The sequence below is a fragment of the Manis pentadactyla genome, chromosome 4, assembly GCF_030020395.1.
Source record: "Manis pentadactyla isolate mManPen7 chromosome 4, mManPen7.hap1, whole genome shotgun sequence".
Taxonomy (NCBI): Eukaryota; Metazoa; Chordata; class Mammalia; order Pholidota; family Manidae; genus Manis; species Manis pentadactyla.
Window position 1 is genome coordinate 1,038,745 of NC_080022.1, and position 20,009 is coordinate 1,058,753.

At 63.1% G+C, this 20,009-nt stretch overlaps 1 protein-coding gene across 2 annotated transcripts; it reads right to left on the bottom strand.

The window, feature by feature from the left end:
* Window positions 1–8,041: 8,041 nt before the first annotated feature.
* LOC130683280 (collagen alpha-2(I) chain-like) lies at window positions 8,042–19,155 on the bottom strand. 2 transcript variants are annotated; one of them, XR_008996850.1, is made up of 2 exons: window positions 18,485–19,155; window positions 8,042–9,682 (listed from the first exon to the last, which is right to left on the bottom strand). XR_008996850.1 is itself a non-coding variant. In XM_057499622.1 (2 exons), the coding sequence occupies exons 1-2, from the start codon at window positions 10,847–10,849 to the stop codon at window positions 9,300–9,302; spliced, it is 1,029 nt and encodes a 342-aa protein (XP_057355605.1). In that variant the 5' UTR covers window positions 10,850–11,009; the 3' UTR covers window positions 8,042–9,299. The 2 variants fall into 2 exon arrangements, 1 of the variants encoding a protein (XP_057355605.1); XM_057499622.1 differs by lacking the exon at window positions 18,485–19,155 and adding an exon at window positions 10,204–11,009.
* Window positions 19,156–20,009: the final 854 nt, after the last annotated feature.

A 20,009-nucleotide genomic window follows, 5' to 3' on the forward strand; every position in this document is an offset into this window, starting at 1 on the left:
AACAGCAATGGGGTGGCTGCCACCATCCCTCGACATGTAGTGGAGCAGCATGGCACGCACACAGAGTGCCCTGCCAGTGCCCACTGACCAGGAGAGGTTGGCCTCCAGGCTGGGTGGCATCCTCCCCAGAGCCCGGCCTACGGACGCAGCTGGGATCCAGGCTGTGCTTAGCCACACCTGCCGGCCTGCATATGCCAAACAGGCGAGGCTGCCTGGAGCCAAGCAGGGGCATTCGTGGGTGTGCAGAGTGCCAGCAGACAGGCTGGGTTGAAGCAGTTGCCTGGGAAACATCCTGGGATCTGTCGGGCAGCAGAGTGGGCGAATGGGGCCCACTCACCAGTGCGGTAAGGAGGGCATCTTCTCATGGCTGCAGGGAGGATGGGTGTCGGTGGCCAGGACCCACCAGCGGTCAGCAGGCTGAAGCCAAGGGCTGCACAGCCTCCAGCCCCACCCCAAGAGCCCGTTTCCAAGTCCCTGCCTGGCATCCAGAGAGAACTACGCCCACATGCAAGGTCCCACTGGCCCTGCCTCCGCCCGCCCCACCCAGGGAAACCTTCCTGCCCCAGCCCCTGCCTGTGCCCCCGTCACCCTGCCAGGGCTCTGCCCCTCAGGTGCCATCTGCCTTCCCAGGAGGCATGCCTGCACTCTGCCCAAGGTGCCCCACAGAGCCTCAGGGGTGCCCTGCCCTGAGGGGCCAGCCAATCCTGAGCAAGGAAGTGCTGGGGGGACCATCTCAGGCACTCCTGTGGGGAATGTAAGCAGAGACCAAGCTTTGGGGACACTGAGGGGTTGGTGGTGTCCCCCAGGATGTGTGTCCACTGGGAACCAGATGGAATTGTGTTAAGATGAGGCCATTACTGCCATGGGGCCCTGACCCCGATGACTGGTGTCCCTGGACAAAGGGCAGAGCCTTGGAAACAGGCTCCACAGGAGGCTGTGCAAGCCCTGGTTTTAGCCTGCTGACCGCGGGCTGGTCCTGGCCGTGGATGTGCCCAGGAAGGCAGGAAGGACCCTCCCCTAGACCCTCGAGTTTGGGCTGGCCCCCAGACTGCGGGACGAGGATGTCCGACCCGGCCTGTGGGCCTCCGCGCAGCAGCCGCGCGGCTCAGGGCTCTGGGCTTCTCTGAGCCCTCCCCACCGAGTGCAGTTCTAGGACTCCCTGCGCTGCGTGGGTGGGGCAGCGGGCATCCTGGACCCACTTCTCTCAGCCCTGGGTCCTGTCAGCCATCCCCCTAAAGTGGGGGAAGCTGTTGTCACCATCGGCTGAGAGTGTGGCCCCAAGGTGGGCCCTCTCGGCCTCAGATACTCGGTTCCCTGGGCCGGGCCCTCTGAGAGCCTCTGGAGGCAGAGAGGCCGGGCCAGGGCAGCAGTGCCTCTCGAGGCTGCCTCCTCGGGCCGACCTGCTGGCTGGATGCTCAGTTTCCTGGGATGCCAGCAGGTCCCTGCGCCTTCCAGGCCCTGGCTGCATGGCTGTCACATGTCGCGCCCGTTTCTGCTGAGCAGTCCCTAACCTCCCGGTGCGAGGGAGGTCTGACTGGGAAAGCTCTCACCTCTTCCCCGGGGGTCTCCAGGCAGGGCCTGTCCTTGGCCAGCCTGGTGTGGGCCTGGTGGCCACAGTGCCCTGCCTCTGTCAGAGGGGCCTCAGCCCTCAGCTGTGGCCTTCCTCCCCTCCCCCCTCCCTGCCCGCCCCTTCCCTCCCCTGTCTTCTCCCTCTGCTGCCCCTCCTCCCTTCACAAGGGCACAGAGGCCTCAGCCCTGCCCAGCGTGGACACAGAGGCTGGGTCAGGGGTCAGCAGATGGTTATTGCACCTCCCTGACAGTCACGGGTAGAAGTCTGTTGGGGCAGGGGAGGTGGGCGCAGGGGAGCGCGTCCTCCCTCCCACCCCTGCCCCCAGGAGCCACCCCTGGAGTGATTTTACCTGCCCCTGAGTCTTACTGTGTCCTGGGCCTTCGGCAAACCAGAGGTTCTCAGCAGCAACTGGGTGTCACAGGGCCATCGCCCGCGACACAGAGACAGACACTGGCCTCCCGCAGAGGGTCTGTGAGACACAGACCACGTGCCAGGTTTGGGCAGGCAGCTTGGTCAGGACATAAATGTCCATCGTCTGCCCAGGGGGCAAGAGGGGCCAGGCCAGCTCTCTGACTCCCCCATCCAGGAGGAAGGAGGGGCAGGGACCCCCAGCCCCCACTCATTCCCATTTCCCTGGGGCCTGGGCTGCCATGGGACCTTTCACAGCCTGGCAACACGCCCTCCCCCAGGCCAGAGGGCAGCCCAGGGCCCCAGCCACCCGCTCTGAGGCCTGCAGGGGGCTGTCGGGCCAGTGGGAGCAGTGGCCTGCTGCCTTGCAGAATCGCACGGGCCTGCAGCCCAGGACGGCTCCAAGACGTGGCTGGAATCCGGACAGGCCGCGTGTGGGCATCCAGGCAGGCAGCTCCCCAAGCTCCCTGGGGCCCTAAGACCCTCGGGCCCTCCCATGTGCCCCTCCCCTCCTTGGCCCCAAGCCCTCCCCGCTCCGGGAGAGAGGGAGGCAGGGAGGGAGCTGGTTAGAGCAGCAGCCCAGGGAGAGAGTCGGCCTCACAGTCCCTGAGGCACCACAGGCCCATCTGGCTTGAGAAGGACAAGGCTGGGTTTGGAGCAGGAACTTGGAGGAACCCGCGGAGGGAGGGAGGGAGGGCGGCCAGGTGCAGGGTGTGGAGGCAGTGGACCTGGGGCCAGGGACATAGGACTGGTTTTGGCATTGTTTTGGGAGTGCAGCCCACTGCGAAGAATGGGCGCCTCCCTGGGCCGCGCTGCCCACCTGCCCAGGGGACGGCACCCCACCACCTCGGTGTGGGTGCGTCCTCTGGAGCTGGAGCTAGGGAGGGCCACCGCCTGGTTCCCCCACATTGGCCCAACCATGCGGCCCCTCTCCTCCTGCGCTGCCTCCCGGCTCTCCCGGCCAAACTCTCCCAACATACTGCCGCCCAGGCCCCACTGCTGGCCGCCCCATGCAGGCCGGACACAGGCTGGGTGATCTGGCAGCCACCGCACATGTGGGTCCCCCTCGCTGGGGCCAGCTTGGCCGAGCAGTGCCATTCTCTCCCAGGCCAGCCTGGTGCTGACTGTCCACCCCTTCAGGGCGGGGAGGGAGGGCAGCCGGGGTCCAAGCAGCCACTGGACTCCTAGCTCTGGGGCTGGCCTCCGTCCCCAAGGCCCTGCCTGAGCTGGAGGTGGGGGCAGGTCCCCGGTTTCTCGGAAGGGTTCCAGGATGCAGAGCATGGCCCAAGTCAGGGTCTGAGTGAAGGTCACTGCTAGGTGTCCGGGCTGCTGGCCCTCTGCCCTGAGCTGCCTCCCAGGCCCTGCCCTGTGGCAGCCACAGTGCCCGCCCCCAGTTGCAGGCTGCATGCTTCCTTCCACCAGCCCCTTAACGCTGTTGCTCTGCCCAGTTACAGATGGGTCGCAGGAGGCCTGGGCCTCTGTTCCCTTGTCCTAGGCTTTGTGACGGTGAGTGCACAGCAGAGACTTGAATCCAGGCCTCCTGGGCTGTTCCCTGGGCCGGTGGCCGTGCTGGCTTATTGGCACCGGGTGGGCTTGTGTGAGCTGTCGAAATCAGGGGTCAGCTTCTCTGGCCTGGGAGACCCAGCTCACAGTGAAGCCCTTCCATCACGGGGCCTGAAGGCCCCCTGGCAGCCCCCAGAGACCCTCAGGGAGAGGACTCTGGCGCCCTGACTGCACACACGCCCGGCCGCCCTCTCCACGCCTGCCTCCTGTGGGCCACATTCAGCGACCACAGCTGCCCAAGGTCCACGTGTCTCTCCAGGCGCCTGGCCCTGGCTGCCGTGTGCAGCTGTGGGAGACTCTGAAAGGAGTGGGGTCCATGCCTCTTTGGGGGAGCTGCCCCGCTGGCTGTGCCCTGGGGTGGTCAGTCCCCCAGCCGCCAGCATCACTTGTCCACATAATTAGAGCATCTGGGCTTCAGGACAGGCCCCGAGGCCACAGGACCCCCCCTGGGGACACTGAAGGGCCCCACAAGCCTGTCCCTGCCTCAGCCACCTTCTGCGAGGCTGCAGCTGGGGGCCCACTGCCTGCCCAGCGTGCCCAGAAGTTGGTGGACACGTGCAGGGTGACAGCTGGGGTGGGTCCAAGCTGCCCTCGCCCCCACTGCCCAGCCCTTTGGAAATAACAGGCAAGGGACTGGAGCTCTCCCGCCGGTGGCACCCTGCAGGGCGTCCCGCCTGCTCCCTGTGGGCTCTTCCTGAACTGCACCCTGACCCCCCAACCCCGGACCTGCCCTCACCCTCCCAGCCTTTGCCCATCTGCCTGCCCTTCCTTCTGGGTCACTTCAAATGTACGGTAGCCACCCGTGGAGGGGTAAGAGGAGGTAGGGAATTAATTTCAATAATGTGTTTTCGTCTTGACCTAATGTGCCTAAAATATTATCTATCTATCAACATGGAATCGGTGTATAATTATTAGCACACTTTCCTATTTTGTTCACACTAGATCTCCAGAATCTTTGGTCACCGAGCACTGCCTCCACTGGACACATTTCAAGTGCTCGGGGCCACGTGTGGTGGTGAGTGGCCATGTACAGGGGCCCAGGAACATGAGCATGTGCTGGGGGACACAGGGCGGCAGCAGCCCCTCCACCCAGGCCCGGAGTTTCTGCACGTCACATGGTGCTGGGTCGGACTGGGCCCTGAGAACACCCTTCGGCAGGGACGATGAGAGTCCCCCGGCCTCAGTTTCTCCATTTATTTTCAACAGGGCCTGAGAGCTGATGTCCACTGGCAGGGGGAGACCCTGGCCATTCAGGCTGCTGTCACAAAAAAAACATCAGACGATTATTTCTCGCCGCCCTGTCAGCTGGAGGTGCAAGATGTGGGTGTGGCCTGGTCCCAGCTCTGGTGGGAGCTCTCTCCCAGGTCCCATCGCCGTGTCCTCACAAGGAGGAAGGCCAGGGGCTCTCTGCGGGATCCGCCTCAGGCCCCAGTCCCAGCTTGAGGGCTCCAGCCCCAGGACCAGATCACTTCCCAAAGGCCCCCCCTCCCTAACTGGGGGTTAGGTCCTAACATGTGAGTACTGGGGATCACAAGCATCCAGACCACAGCTCGGCACGCCTCCCAGGCACTCTGCCAACTCCACTCAGCTACAGGGCGTCCCCAGACGCAAGGCAGTCTGGGGAGCACGGCAGAGCTTTCTGCTTTCCGGGGCCCCCGTCAGTCCACGTTCCAGACCCCATGCTGGCTTGGGCGACGCTGGGTTTCCTCTTGAGAAGTGAAGTGCGGAGGGCGGGCACGAGGCCTCCTGTCTTGCAGCCCCGCGTGCTGCGGTCAGATGCACGTGAGGAAATATCCTTACTCTGTCCGGGCCTGTTGCCAAGCTCACAAGACGGGTCATGAATTCAAAAGCTCTGACAGAGATGCAGCCGGTCCTGCTGGGACTGTAACTCTCAGGGAGGAAGTCAGAATGAAACAATGTGCCTCCAGTGAGGGACGGCCAGGAGGCAGATGCCAGAGGTGGGGAAGCATCCTTCGTATGACTCGGCGAGGGGCCCCAGACCTTGGGGAGGCCCCCACTTTGCCTAGTGCCCAGAGGCCCAACAGCCAGCTTTGGCCCTTCCTTGAGGGTGGGTGACACAGGTCCCCCAGGTGACCCAGGGTCCGGGCAAATCAGCAGGAACTACACAGTTGGAGATGTGTGCGTTTTCCCCTGTGAAATGCATGTTTGTGGAAAATAAATTGTCTGCCAACTTAGATTCGCTGCATTCTGGAGCAGACGTGAGGCAGTGAGGGGCGGCCGGGCCTTCTCCCTGCTGTGGGGGGGCCGGGTCCCTGGTTCGGAGCTCCTGGTGGGGCTGGGCCTGGGTCGGGGTGCCTGGGGACCCCAGGTGCCCTGCCCTCCGCCAGGGTGGGACTGAGGCCTCTCCTCTTGGTCCTCTGGAGCGGAGCCCTCCGCGGGCTCCCCTCAACCTTTTCAGCGGTGGGCTGGTGGGCACCTGGAGCAGAGAGAGGCTGGGAGACAGCTGAAGCCACTTTGCTCTTTCTTGAGTGAGAACGTGGAGGCACAGGAGAAGAGCTGGGTGCTCCCCGAGCCCTGGAGTGGCTGCACCGCCTGCTGTGGACAAGGGCTGCTCCCAGTGGGTGTTTGGTGGCCGACCTGTGGGCGTAAGCCTCCGCCTGGGGAAGGCCCGTCCTGGCTGCAGCGCTGGCCCCTTTGCCAGCGGGGCCCCTCAGCCTCAAGGGGTGTCCATCCTTGTGTTGAAGCTTCAGAACTGCAGGTGGTCATTCTGCCGGCAACCATGTGTTCCTGTGTGTGTGTTCATGTGTGCATGCACGTTCACATGTGCCTATGTGTGTGTATTTGTGCACACTTGCATTGTGGGGTATGTTAGCGTACGTGTGCCTATGTGCACACCTGCATATCTGTGTGCATGTGTGTGTGTGTGTATACATACATGCATGTCTTGTGTTCTGTGCCCAGAGCTGGATCCCAAGGCTCCTCCTGACAGGTGCTTCCCACAGGAGAAATAAGAGACCTCAGGGACCCCACCACATGCCCAGCACGTGTACCTCCAGGGCCTGGAAGCTGCTGCTCTCCTGCTGCCAGGGCTGCTGCCGCCTCCTCCCGTCCTCTCAGCCCTGCCCTGCCCCCTTCTCACCCACCCCTCCTGGCACAGGGATTACAATCCAAACTTGTTAACTTCTCCCCTCCAGTCGTGTGCCAGCCCTTCCAAGTTAAATACTCCTCATGGAGATGGAGCCCACTGGGCAGCGCTTTGCCCGGAGGTGGGGTGGTCCGGAGGGTGCTGCCCAGGGGCCAATGCCAGGCCCAAGGCCGCAGGAACCATCCCTGTGGCACCTGTGCTGCCAGTGAGTGGGGGGCTGTGGGGGAAAGGCTAAGCAGCCCTTGCCCTGGACCCAGGCCCCTCCAGCCTCCCACCCGCCCTTGGAAGCCACCACTTCACCTAAACCCTTGCAGTGGCCAGGACAGTGGGCAGTGGACCCCAGGGCCCTGGAGGGGCTCGGGCTGCGCCAGGCCAGCAATGGGGCTGAGGGCAAAGCCTTCAGGAAAGTGGTCACGTGGGTCTTGAACGGCTCCCTCCTGTGGCTCGCACCTTTCCCAGCACCGGAGCGGGCAGTGGGGGCAGGTCTGCTGAGCTCCCCTTCCCCTCTGGGGAAGCCCCCTCCCCATCCTGCCCAGCAGGTTCCCTGCCGTGGCCTGTCAGACCTGTGTCTCCAGAGGCCCCCCAGTTTCACAGCAGTGCCCCCCAAGGCCCCGCCCCTGGGAGCAGTGGAGATGGGGGTAACCCAGGCAGCGTGCCATCCGCCCGGCCTTCCTCCTCGCCACCTGGCCCTCCACCCTCTGCACGGACCCCCATGGGGACCGGGCTCCTCCTGCCCAGGGCGTTTGTGCCTGCTGTTCCCTCAGACCCTGTAGCCCTCACTCATTTCAGAACTCTGCTGAAATGGACCTATAAGGAGCCCCCTGATTGGGCAGCTCACCCACCTCACCCATCTATGCTTCTTAGGAGCAGGTGCCCCATCCAGCCTGGAACACAGGGAAATGTGGCTTTTCATCGTCTCCTGTGAACCTGTGAGCTCATAAGAACAGGAATTCTTTTCTGCTGGTCTCTGTCTTGTTGCAGGCAGGCCCTGGATCAGTAAATGTGGTGGGAAAAACCAGTTCCACATCGGTGCCTGGCGTGGGGTATCCCCCATGGGCACCGCAGCCCCTCGGGTCAGAGCCCCCGCGTGCCTGGATCCCCGCCTGCATAGGATGTGTCTGGCTGACCAGACCTCAGACTGGGGGCCTCCCACGGGCCTGGACAGGGCCCAGATGGTCGCGGAAAGGGCAGGGGCGGGGGGGCAGCCCAGGAGGCTGAGCCGTCACATAAGGGCCCCGGGGGAGGGCAGAAGCTCACGGAGCCCAGGTGCCACCACCCCACTTGTTCCAGAGCCAGCAGGCGCTCATCCTCAAACTTAGCGCCCTCGGCGTGAAGCTCCCTCCTGCCCCGCACTGTCTGACAGCCCCCCGCTCCGTGTCTCCCTTCCTGCCTTCTGTCCAGGTGGATCCTGACTATGTAACTGGACGGGCCCTGTCCACCTCCCTCCAGAGCCTCCGCTTCAGGGAGCAGAGCTGCGGGCCACAGGCACCTGCAGGGCCTCCGTCCACGCTGCCAGCCACAGGACCTCTCGCGGGGCCCTGGGACACAGGGAGGCTCCTGGCTGAGGCCAGTCCCAAGCCCACCTGTGCCCCCTGGCTGCACTCCCTGCACACCTTCTGTGAACGCGTCCGTGTGAGGCCCTGCAGACAGGACCGCCACCTGCCTGTCTCCTGCCCAGACCTGTGAGTGTGCCTGCCCATGTCAGAGGGGGGCGAGTCGGGACTTCATTCCTTGATCAGCAGGAGGGCAGGAATGTGAGCCTCGAAACCACCTTCTTTCACTACGCTTCTGTAAGCAGAGGTGTCAGCTAACTAGATACCTGCTGTCTCTCTGCCCTCCTGGGTGTTGGTGGGATGGAGTGTGGCCCTGATGTGCCTGCTCCCCTCCCCTTGGAACCCAGGCCCAGTGTCTGCTTTGGGGCCAGGCCATTAGGGGTGGGCCCTATGGGTGGGGGGGGAGCAGGCCGTGTGTGGGGGATGGGACCCCAGCATCCCAGCAGGCACAGTGGCAGGCCTCTGCAAGCCCGGGGTCTGGGTGGTCTGGCTCCTCAGGCTCCTCCTGACAATGGCTGGGGTGTGGGGCTCTGGCCCCCCCCCCCCCCACCAAGAAACAAGACCTCTGAAAAGAAAGGAAAACACGGTCTTGTTTTGTTTTTTGGCGGGGTGGGGAGGACAGAGGCCAGCAAGTGTCTTGAGTCCACAGCAGACCCAGCACTTGGGCGGCTCTTCCTCCAGGAGGGGATGTGGGGTCACAGTGGCCCATCCTCCCACACCTGCAGGCTCAGAGGTGGCCATCCAGCCCTGAGCGTCCTGTCCTTGATCTGGGCTGCGGGAATTGCAGGGACAGCTGGGTTAAGTGGCCAGGACAGAGCCAGAGCCAGAGGACCCGCTGCAGGAGACCCAGCTCAGGAGGCGGGGCCACCCCCCACTCCCCACCCGTGCAGCTGCCGGTCAGGATGGAAGCGCAGAGCACATGCCCACAGGTGCCCCCAGCAGGGCCGCCACCATGAAGGAGGGCAGCAGCCCCTGGCTGGGTGTCTGACAGCCTCACCAGACGGTGCCGAGGCTCACGGTGCTGCGGTTGGCAGACCAGGCCACAGGCCCTCCCGATGCTCCGGCTGCCTCTGTGGGCCCTGCCATGGTCACCAGTTTCTCATTCGGGGGCCGGAGAGACTTCCCAGGCCAGATGGACAGTTGCCCCTGCCTCCCCAGCCAGTGGCAGCTCCGGCAGGGTGGCCGGCATGGAGGGGATCCCGGAGCGGGCAGGCAGGCCCCTCTGAGGGGCGAGGGCCCACCTGTGGCCTGCAGACCTGGGGCCACAGCTTTGGGGGCGCTGGGGAGGCCTGAGCGGGGTCAGCACAGCCCTGCACCCCGGGCCTGCAGCACTGCCTCGAGGCCTGGGCGGCAGGAAAGGGGACGGTGACGTCATTGCCGCCTGGAATCTGCTGTTTGGAGGCGTCGCCATGGAGACCGGAAGGCTCAGGGCGGGTAAAAATAGCAAACCCAAGAGGGTGTAAGTTCCCAGAACGCCAGCCTCTGAAAAGAAAGGAAAACATGGTCTTGTTTCTTGGGGGGAGGGGGGCACAGAGGCCGGGCCGGGGGTCCGGAGGAGGGGCCCCACACGCTGGCATGCAGCCGGTGCCCTGCGGCCTGGGAGCTTGGTCCCCAGGCCGGGCGTGGCGAGCGTGACAGGCTCGGCAGAAGCGTCTGGAAGGCGCCTGCACGCGGGCTTCTCAGGCGGGGGCCTGGCAGCTGGGGCAGGGAGGCCGCCAGCGCCGAGGCCGACGCTTCCTTCCGCAGCGGAGCGGCGGAGGCCACAGGCCCCGCCAGGCCCCCGCCTGAGCCGTGGCCGCCTTCCCCTGCCCTGGTTCAGGAGCCCCGTAGGCCCGCTCCGCCCCAGCTCCTTCCGACCCAGCCCGAGGCCAGGAGGTGACCCCTCTAGCTCCTCCCCAGGGCCAGGCAGCGCTTGCACCTCCACCCCCGACCCCGAGCGCGCCCAGCACACACTGTCTGGACGTCCCTTCGGCCGCAGCCTCTGGGGTCTGCTGGGAACTCACGGGTCGCCCTCAGTGCCAGGCCACAGAAAGGAGGCTGAAGGTTGAGGTCCCCGGGTCCCCCTCCGGCCGTGGCTGCGCACAGATGAGTCCTGTGAGGGGCCCCCTCAGCTGGTGCCCAGCCCTGAGCACAGTGCTGTTCTGCCGGGGCATCTCTGCCTGGGTGGCCCTCCACTGGGTTCCTCCCAGCTGACGAGTGAGATCTGGTGCTGTCCCCCGAGAACACAAGTCCTGGTGGCAGTGTCATGGGGCTTGGGGCCCAGGGGAGCTCAGAGGCGCTAAGAGCACTGTGTTGGGTGCCCATGGGGGCGACTCCCAATCCACAGAGAGGACTGACCCTCAGGGAAGCAGCCAGCACTGCCCTGGGGAGGCCCCTGCTGCCTGCCTCCCTCCTGGCGCCTGAGGCTGGGGTGGGGCCGGCCTCTGTCCCCTGTCCCCTAGGGTGCCAACTCCCTGGGGTATCTGGAAGGAGCGGCCATCTCTTCTCTTGAGCAGAAGCCCTGCTGCAGGGGTGCTGGGGCCCTGGGCAGGGACAGCGCCTCCCCTGCACAGGGTGGGCGGGCAGGGGCCCTGGGAGCATGCTCTCTGTTCCGCGGCAGTTAGTGACTGCAGAGGGAGAGGGCAAATGGAGCCCGGTGGAGGCTCCCATTCCCCGAGAAATAGCTCACATGCCTTATGTAATGAGTGAGCTCACTCTCCCGGGCCTGCCAGGAATGACGGCAGGAGGGCGGGAGGGGGCCTGCTCGGGGAGCCGAGTGTGGCTCCGATTTACGAGGAGCCGGCAGCCCTGCCTCTAGGAGAGGGGGGCCCAAAGGCCTGTGCAGCAGGAGGGGCCGCGGGGCTGGCCCTGGGGTGCAGGCTGGGGGGGGCAAAGGCCTGGGTCCAGGGATGGGGGAGGGGGGGGAGAAGAGGGGCCAGGGAGGGAGCAGGGCCTGGGCTGGTGGCCAGGCCTGGGGTAGAGGCCATAGACGCAGTTCCCCTCGCCAGCTAGGCACTGGCAGGACCCCCGCAAGTCACCTCAGACCCTCTGGAGAGCAGCTTGGAGGTGCGGGCAGCTGCCCTCTGCCCCTCCGTGCTCAGGCCCGTGGGACGCCCAGGGCGGGTTCTGCTCTGTGGATGGCCTCCCCATGCTCCCGTCCCTGCTGTGTGTCCCTGCCTCTCCTGTTGGGTGGGCATCGCTCCCCTACCTCCTCCTCAACAGGCCCAAATCCCAGGGCCAGCCCAGCCAGCCTCTGTCTTGGAGCAGCGACCTCAGGCCCAGAGAGGGGAAGGGGTGGAGGGGTCTGCAGTGGGGCCTGGGGTCATCAGGGCAGTGTGCTCAGCCATGCGGGCAGCCGCGGATCCTGTGGCTGGGCTTGGCCCAATGTGCCTCATGGCATCAGACCTCTGCTCACCAGCATTTGGTCCTTCACCACCTACAGCCTGCAGTCTCCAGGCCTGTGATGGGACAGGGGGAGAGAGCAGGGCAGGAGGGACTGAGCCTGCCTGCGGGAGGCACTTCGGGGAGCCCAGGAAGTGTGGCTGGGAAGGTGGAAAGGGGGAGGTGGCTGGAGGGGTTGTGAGCCCCAGAGTGGAGATGGGGCCCTGTCCTAGTGCTGTGTGAGGGGCCAGACGTGCGGGAGAGAGGGAACATCTGTGTCGGGGTGGGGCCCCCGGGATGGGACGCCCTCTGAGTGAGGGGATGGGGGGACATGGGCCTCCCCTGGCTGCTGGGGGCAAAGTGGGTGTGTCTGGAGGGCAGAGCCTGCATAGGGGTCCCTCCCCAGCCCCTGGGATCACTGGGGTCTGCCCTCAGAGCACCGTGGCCCCTGCCCACCTGTCAAAGCCCCCTGTCCACACCAATGGTGGCCTGGTCTCCCCTGGGCTCCCACCCCATTACCACTCTCTGCCAGGGCAGTTCCTTGGTGCACTGCTATGGCAAGGGATGCTAGTGCCCCCTCTCACAGCCAAGAGGGTGCCTGGATCCCCTTGTTCTTTCACTCGAGGCTCTTCTTTTGTCACTGGCAGAGTGGCACCTTGGCCCCCAGAAGACCGTCTTTGGAAGGTGCTGGCGGAAAACCTCACATGGCAAGGACCTGTCCTCCACCCCCATAGTCTTCTGTGCCTACCTGGTGGCACTCAGCAATGTCTGCAGGCACAGGCATGGCAGGGCCTCCCTGACGGACGGGATACCTGGCCCCTGGCATGGCCATCCACCCTCCACCGCTCATGCTTTGTGCAGGTCCATGGCTCTGGCCTTGGGGCCCTGGCTGGCTCAGGGCTGCAGGGCATGGCCATGAGGCGGCCACCCTGTGATCAGCAGGGTGTGGCCAGCAAACTGTACATTCCAGAGCAGCATAGGACGCTTTGGGGGGACAGGGTCCTGTGCACAGGGGTGGGGCTACAGGGCAGGGAGCCCTCTCAGCCCTCCTCCAGGCTGGGCCCCCACCAGAAAGCCCAGTGGCTGCAGACGTGTCCCCAGGGCCCTGGGCTGGAAGTCCCTGCGGCCAAGGCCTTAGTCCCCCCTCCTTCCCCAGCATTCCTTCTGGCTTGCTTCCCAACCTCCATGGTGCCCCATGCTGGCCGGGCAGGGACCCTGCAGATGTCTCCTCTGGGAAAAGGGGTTCCAGAGCCAGCCTTGCCTCCCCTTGACCTGGGGCCTGGAGTAGGCCCCCTCCCACACTGAGGAAGGCCCAGAAATGGGACCCTCTGGCTCCCAGGACGGCTGATGCCCTGCCCAGTCCCAAGAGATTGGCTTGGCCACACCAATGTTGTCCCATGAGGCTTTGTCGGCCGCTGAGGCCAGGCTAGGGTGGGAGGGGACCGGCTGGCAGAGCCTAGGGGCAGGCATTTGGGCAGCTCTGCTAGGCACAGGAAAGGCCCCTGCTTTTTGCTCCTCCCACATCCAGGAAGGCAAGGGCAGCTTGTGGGCAGGGGTCAGGCCTGCAGGGGTGCTGCCCACAGATGGAGACAGGCAGGACCTGGGGGCACAGGGTGAGGCGGTCAGCCCACCATCTGACCAGCCTTGCAGCCATGTGCTGGGCTCACCCTCTCACTCCCAATGGCAACTCCTGTGGCCCATGGCCAAGTCTGCCCAGATTCCCTGGCATCATCTTGGTGGAGCCCCGCGAGGTGTGCTGGAGGCTGGTGTGACCCTACACACTCCTGGCCCCTGCTACCTCAAGGGAGGTGCCACATGGGATGGGCCACAGGGCTGACCCCCCTGCCCCGTATCAAGGTCCCATGGGGGAGGGGCGGTCTTCCCCCGCCCAAGTGGTCCAGAGAGAGGGTAGGACGGGCTAACAAAGCCAAAACCAGCTTGTGTGGAAACCAGAAGACACAGGGAAGCACAAAGAAGAGGTTAAAAATGTCTGTTTTTAAAACACCTCCTGGTTTTCTGATAGAGGAGCAGGTCTGAAAGTCCAGGAACACGGCGGCTGCCTCCTGGCACTGAGCTACAATCAAGTGTCTTGTCATTCACGTTAGGACATTTTCTGATGCCATCTTGATTCCATCTTTAATCAATGACTTATTTAAAGTGTGTTCTTTAACGTCCCAAACTGCAGTGTTTTGTGGTGGGATTGTGAGTTCAGTTTTCTGTTACTTATTTTTAGTTTAGCATTGTGTTTTAACTCTTACTAAAGAAAGACAGTTGCATACATAAAGGGAACCAACAGAACCCAAAAGGCCGGGACACTCAGTGAGTCTGAAGCACTCGCAGGGCAGCAGCTGTCAGTGCTATTATCCGTCTTGTCTGATTTTTCTCCCTATTTCTCAGTTATGTGCTGTTGCTGCTCGTTCTTCGTTTACCAGTTTGGGGCACTGTGAGATGTTGCCAGGGGGGCCCCCAGTCTGCTCTCTGTTCTCCTTCATCCCCAATGAGCTATTTCATCAGTTTTGGTCAAGTTGTTTACACTACTATAACCGTGTACATACTGTTCACTGCTTAGCCAAGGAGCAAACACTGTTTAGGTTCTCTCTTTGTTTTTCCTGGAGTTAATATTTGCCCTGCTTTACTTTTTCCCTTGCTGAGCTTCCTCTGCACCTGGAGCTGATTCCTCTTACACTTCCCAACGGGCTCCCCATAGTTTCTGATCTAACGGAATGCATCCTCTGTTCCGTGGTTCTGCGTTTTCCTGGTGCCCTGTCCCCCTGTCTTGGTCTGGGCTCCACCTGCAGGTTAGTGGGTGGAGTCTCTGTGTCCCCTTTAGGAACTAGACAGCCCCTTCTAGGTCATCTTGTCATGACCAGCTCCAGCCCCGGTTCCAGGAAGGGTCTGTGACCTTGACTCTGTCCCACACTGGCCTTACTTCCCAGCCCTCAGTGGGTGTGAGCCCAGCCCCGAGCCTCACTTACGCTGCTCAGTATCCACCTGCTCACCTGGGACTCATACTGTGCCGTCCCTGCTCCGAGAGGCTTCCTTCCTTGTGCATCTTCACAGAACATTTAAGGAGCACGTCTCTGTTCTCTGTGCTGCACCAGGAAGGAGTCTGGTTCCCTGCCTTTGTGTTTGGAGACACAGCAGATGCATTTGGTGCCCCACTGTGTGCTTTCAGTCCTTTCCCTGTGCTGCCCCCATGGCAGGAGCCCACTCTGTTGGGCGGCTCAAGCTCAACAGGCCTCAACAGAGGATTCATGCCTCCTCCCCATAAACATTCTTAAAAATAAATTTCTAACAGTATCAAGCTTATAGAAAAGTTGCAACAGTAGTGTAGGAACTGCCCCCAACCCCAACCCCAGAAGCATTTGAGAGTTCATTGCGGACACTGCTCCAACACACCCCAAAGCCAGACATTCTCTGATGTCACCACAGCCACAGGTCAGGCAAGGCAGCTGCCGTCTGGCCCTAGACCACACCTGAGGCTTTCTGCTTGTCCCAATAATGTCCTTTGTGGTAATAAGATTCAGCCCAGGGCTACACGCTGCTCTGAGTGATGCTGTCTCTTTGGTCTCCATTGGTCCAGAACATTCCTTGGCCTCTCCCTGATAGCTGTGACCCTGCTCCCTTTGAAGGCTCTGGGCCCACCCCGTCCAAAGTCCCTCCATGTGCGTGTCTGAGGTTTCATCATGCTCAGAGGCAGGTCATGGCCCTTTGGCAGGAGACTCACAGAAGTGATGTGTGACCCACCATGCCACCTGTCAAATGGTACAGGACTGCGACTGGTCCAGTAACCGAGGCGTCCACTTTGACCACTCGGTTATGGTGGTGGCTGTCAGTGTCTCCCCTGGGAACTCACTCTTCTTCCCTCTGGGATTAATTGGAACCTTGTGGGGAGGAATTTTCAAATTATGCAAACGACCCATTTCTCATCAAACTCCCAGCTTATGAATACATTTTTAAAAATACATATTTAAATATGCATAGCCTCGTGGTTTCTGATTTTGTCCTGTGGCTATAATCCACAACTACCGTATGAGCTGCAATTTTCCAGTGGGGGGGCTCCTCCGAGCCAGCTCTGTGTTCCTCTGACATGTGCCTGATATCCTTGAGCCCTTCCATACTGCCCACCACAGTAAGATGTTCGTTGTGTCCTGTGAAATCTGTGCCTGAACCCTGGGACCAGCCATTTCTCCAAAGAACTCTGGTTCCTTTTAGTGGAGGATGGAATTTAGAAGCTAAGATGTGAGTTCTTGGTGTGCTCACTGCATTTGGGGTGTCACTCCTCTCAGGGCCTCTCACTGGACAGAGCGAGGGGTTATACGGAAGTTTGTACAAACACACATCTACATCTATAGTTGTTTTGTTTATAAATACTGAGATTTCTGTGTTTACAGGTATCTCTAATTCCAATCCAACACCACATTTCATTTACCCGTTTCTGTATTTTTAACTCCCATTTCTAACAGTGAGAAACCCTTGAGGCATTTCCTTTTTGGTCAATCCATCATGTAATCTACCTCCTTGCTTAGGTGGACATCCCTGGCCCCTTTGAGATCTGACATCCTTCTCAGGGCTGTCCCAAGGGATGACTCTGCACCCCAGGGCTCCCACCCCATTACCACTCTCTGCCAGGTGCAGGGCCAGGAGCCCAAAGGTGACAGGCTACACAATGCACCCTGGTGTCCTGCCTTCCTTTTCTCCCTCTCTTCCTCTGCCCCACACCTGTGCATCCTGGGATCACCTACCAAATAAACCATCTGCACCCGAATCTTTCTCTTAGAGTTTGCTATTGATGGAACACAAACTAAGACAAGAATTTTTCTAAATTTTTACCTAATTTTGTTTTCAAATTTGAAGTTTTAAAACCCTATCTTAGCACTTTCCTGGCAATGGCATTTTGTGTCTGGCTGCAACTGGGTGTTTCCTTCTGCTTCCCAAGAAGTAGGGGGTGTGGAGCAGGTGGGGCCAGTGAGGGCAAGGCTGGTCCCCAGGGGAAGCTCCTGCCTGGGTCTCCCTGTCAAGGCCTGCTCCTCTGAGCCCCCCGCCCATTTCTCCAGCCGAGTCTCTGAGTTCCCCCAGTGGCAAGGGGCGCCGTCACTGCCAGAACGCTTATCGCTCTGATCTCGAGGCGCTGCTGACCCCAAGGCCAGCCCCCAGCCATACGAGGCTCCCCAGGACCGGAGTGATCTTGCTCCTTCACTAGCAGGCCTGTTGATCCTTTGCCAGTCATCCTATAGGAGACAGAAGCCACATAGGGCAGAACTTGGTCTTCCCACCACTCATCTCTATGCCTGCAGGGATACAACCTCTACAAATGTGTGTTCACCGCATGAGTGAACCAGCTGCCCAGACCCATCAGTGTGGCAAGGTCTGGGGAGTGAGCCTGGAGGGCCAGAGGCAGCAGGTTCCTGCCCCTGCCCCTGGTGTGGCTGTGCCTGTGGCCCAGGCTCTGCAGCTTCCAGAGTGGCGCCTGGCATAGGGCATGGGGCCACTCCACCATCCAGCTGCTGGGATTGGATGAAGGGGGAAAGACCAGCATCACCCTGCTCAGAGGAAAGACAGGGACTGGGCAGCTCTGTGTAGGCATGGCTGCCCCGGCCCCTAGTGGGTAGCTGGGCCCAGCTGCACCAGAAACTCCATCATCAAGGGAGGGGGCCTCAAAGTCCACTGAGGTGCAGAACCAGTCTAGGCCTTCCCTGCATCTCAGGGCACCTTGCCCATGACCTGTCCCCCACTGTACCACCTGCAGTTCTGGGAGTGTTGGCCCCTAACCTGGCTCCTGCCCGGGTCCCCTTCCTGGAGCCCTGCGAAGCCACAGGGTGCCAAGGGCAGCAGAGCATTGCAGCCAGGCAGCTTGGCCGAAAGACCAAGAGGAATCCCACTTGGTTGGAAATCCTTCAGGGCCTGCCCTCCAGGGCTCCAAACACTCTCTTTGATTATAGGCACCTGAATTGTATGAGACTCAAATCCGCATGGAAGGAACCAACTCAGGTGCAGTATAGACTTTCTCGGTCCAAATGTGGGCCAAGAAGACAACCCCAAAAGCAAGTCAGTTCCTTTTCTTTGGTTTTACAATATCCCTTTCCTAGTTTTCTTGTGTTTGTACATGTAGAGAAGCCTTGTGTTGGGGGAAGTGAAGAGCGGGAGGGACAGTCCTCAGCGTGTAGGTGGGGGATGCCGGTGAGGGTTCCCGTTCCCGCTGGTGTTCACGGCAGGGAGTGAGTAGGTTTCCAAACACAGCGCACGGTAGGTACCCTGAACCTCCAGCCCCTGCAGGGCGCCTGCCTGTACCTGCAGCTGCGCAGGGCTCACCTGACCACTGTAGCTCCTTCTCCAAACACCTGCCCATGCCTCAGGGTGACCCTGTCAGCCCCTTGGGGTGGGTAGGCCTGCTCCCCAGGAACACTGGTTTGGGGCCTGTTCCAGCCTCCACTGGGGGGGTAGGAACAGTAGTAAGTGACAAGATGAAGGTCACCACGGCTGAAGTGAGTGTGACCCTTTCGTCTCTACCTGGCCCGTGTCCCGCAGAGCCCAGGCAGGCTTGGATGCCCCTGTCCTGCGTAGGAAAACATGCCACTACCCAGATCAGCTGGGCTGTCCTCCTGCCCTTGGGTTGAGAACAGCCAGAACTGACCCCTGATTTCAAGTTCCCACCCCCAGGCTTCTGCGGGACACTGCCTCCTCTGGGGGCCACTCAGCCAACCAGTCCAACTTTAGGCCCCGGGCTACTACCACCCAGCACTTTCTGGTGGCTTTCCCCCAATGACACAGCCAGTGCATGGAAGGATGGACAGAGGGGTCTCACTGGGACCACTTCCCAGGGACCCTGCAGACGTGTAAGTGGCTCTCCGGCCCAGCAAGCTGCCGGATAAGAGTGATGCTGGCCAGCCTGAGGCATGAAGCAGCCAGTTCCTGAGGACTCACCCTGGGCTTGGCGCTGGCAGCAACATGGCCAGTAGTCCTAAGGCATAGCTCCCACCTGCAGGGCCGCCCATCTCAGGCATTGTGGAGCAGGCACCCCGAAGCTGGGGCTGCTGGAAGATGAAGCTGCTGGCTCCCAGCCTTGCCGGCCCTGGGCGGGAACAGGGTGCAATGTCATGGGGCGGCTGTGCTGCTTGCCAATCATCCCTCCGCTGGAGTGCTACGGCGAGCGTGCACACGTGGGGCCCGGGACACGCAGCCTGCGGTCTATGCCCTGTGTGAGCCTCTGGGGCCTCATAATCCTAACATGTATAGAAACCCATGTTGCTTAGGGGCTGCCTGTCACTGTGTCCCGGTATGTGTTGCATGGCGTCCCTGTCCTGGGGGCCCGCCAGGGGAGAGGAGGAGGCTGCGCGGCCCCGTCCTGCCCGCCCCTCATTGGATTTGCGGTTGTGGTGGGGGCCGCGTGTGGGTTTCTAGGCCCCGGCGGCGGCGGGACAGGCGCCTTCCCAGCCGCGCAGGAAGCGGCCTCGGCCGGAAGGGGCCCCCCGGGCGCCGCCGCCCCCGCCCCTGCCGCGCGGCCTTCCGGCGGGCGGGGCCGAGCGGAGCCGAGCGGGGGCCGAGTCCCGGGCGGGCGGGGCCGAGCGGAGCCGAGCGGGGCCGAGTCCTGGGTGGGCGGGGCCGACGGGGCCGAGCGGGGCCGAGTGGAGCCGAGTCCCTGGCGGACGGGCCCGAGTCCCGGCGGACGGGAACGAGCGCGGCGGTCGGGCGGGGGAAGAGCGCGTTCCTGGAAGAGCCGGCGGGAGGCGGTCGCATTCCTGGCCGGCGCTCGGCTCAGGCGGACGCGCGGCCCAGACGGCGCGGGGCGGGGCGGGGCGGCGCGGCGCGGGGCGGGGCGGCGGCGTGAGCTCAGCGCCCGGCGCTCAGTCCGAGCCGGAGCGAGCCGCCGGGAGGATGTGCGCCGAGCCCCGCGCCGCCGCCGCCGCCGCCGTGCTCTGAGGGCCGCCGCCGCAGGCGCTCCGCCGCCGCGGAAGCCACGCACGGGCGGGCGGGGACCAGGGCGCGGGCGGCGGGGTGGGCGCGGGCCGGGCCGGCCGGCTGCGGGCGCGACGCGGCCGGCCAGCGCCGCCGGGACGAGCCGGGCGGGCGCCGCACGGTGGGAGGAGCGGGGCGGCGGCGGCGCGCCGCGCGAGGACGGCCCGGCGGGCCCCGCGCCCGCGCCCCCGCTCCTCCCGGGCCCCTCGGCCTCGGCCGCCGCGGCGATTCGCGCCTCGCGGCGCCGGCACCTGCCCGCGCGCCCCCCGCGAGCCCCGGGCCCGCGAGCGTTGGCGTTGGCGTTGGCGGCGCGCGCCGGGGCATGCCCGGCGCCTAGGGCCCGGGGGGCGCGCGGGGGCCGCGCGGGGGGCCCGGGCGGCGGCGGGCGCGGCACGGGGCGCGTGGATGTGGCGCCGGGCCCGGGCTCCGGAGGGCTCCAGCGGCGGGACCCTTTCGCCCCGCCCGCCTTCCCCTTCGCGCCCCCGGGCGAGGC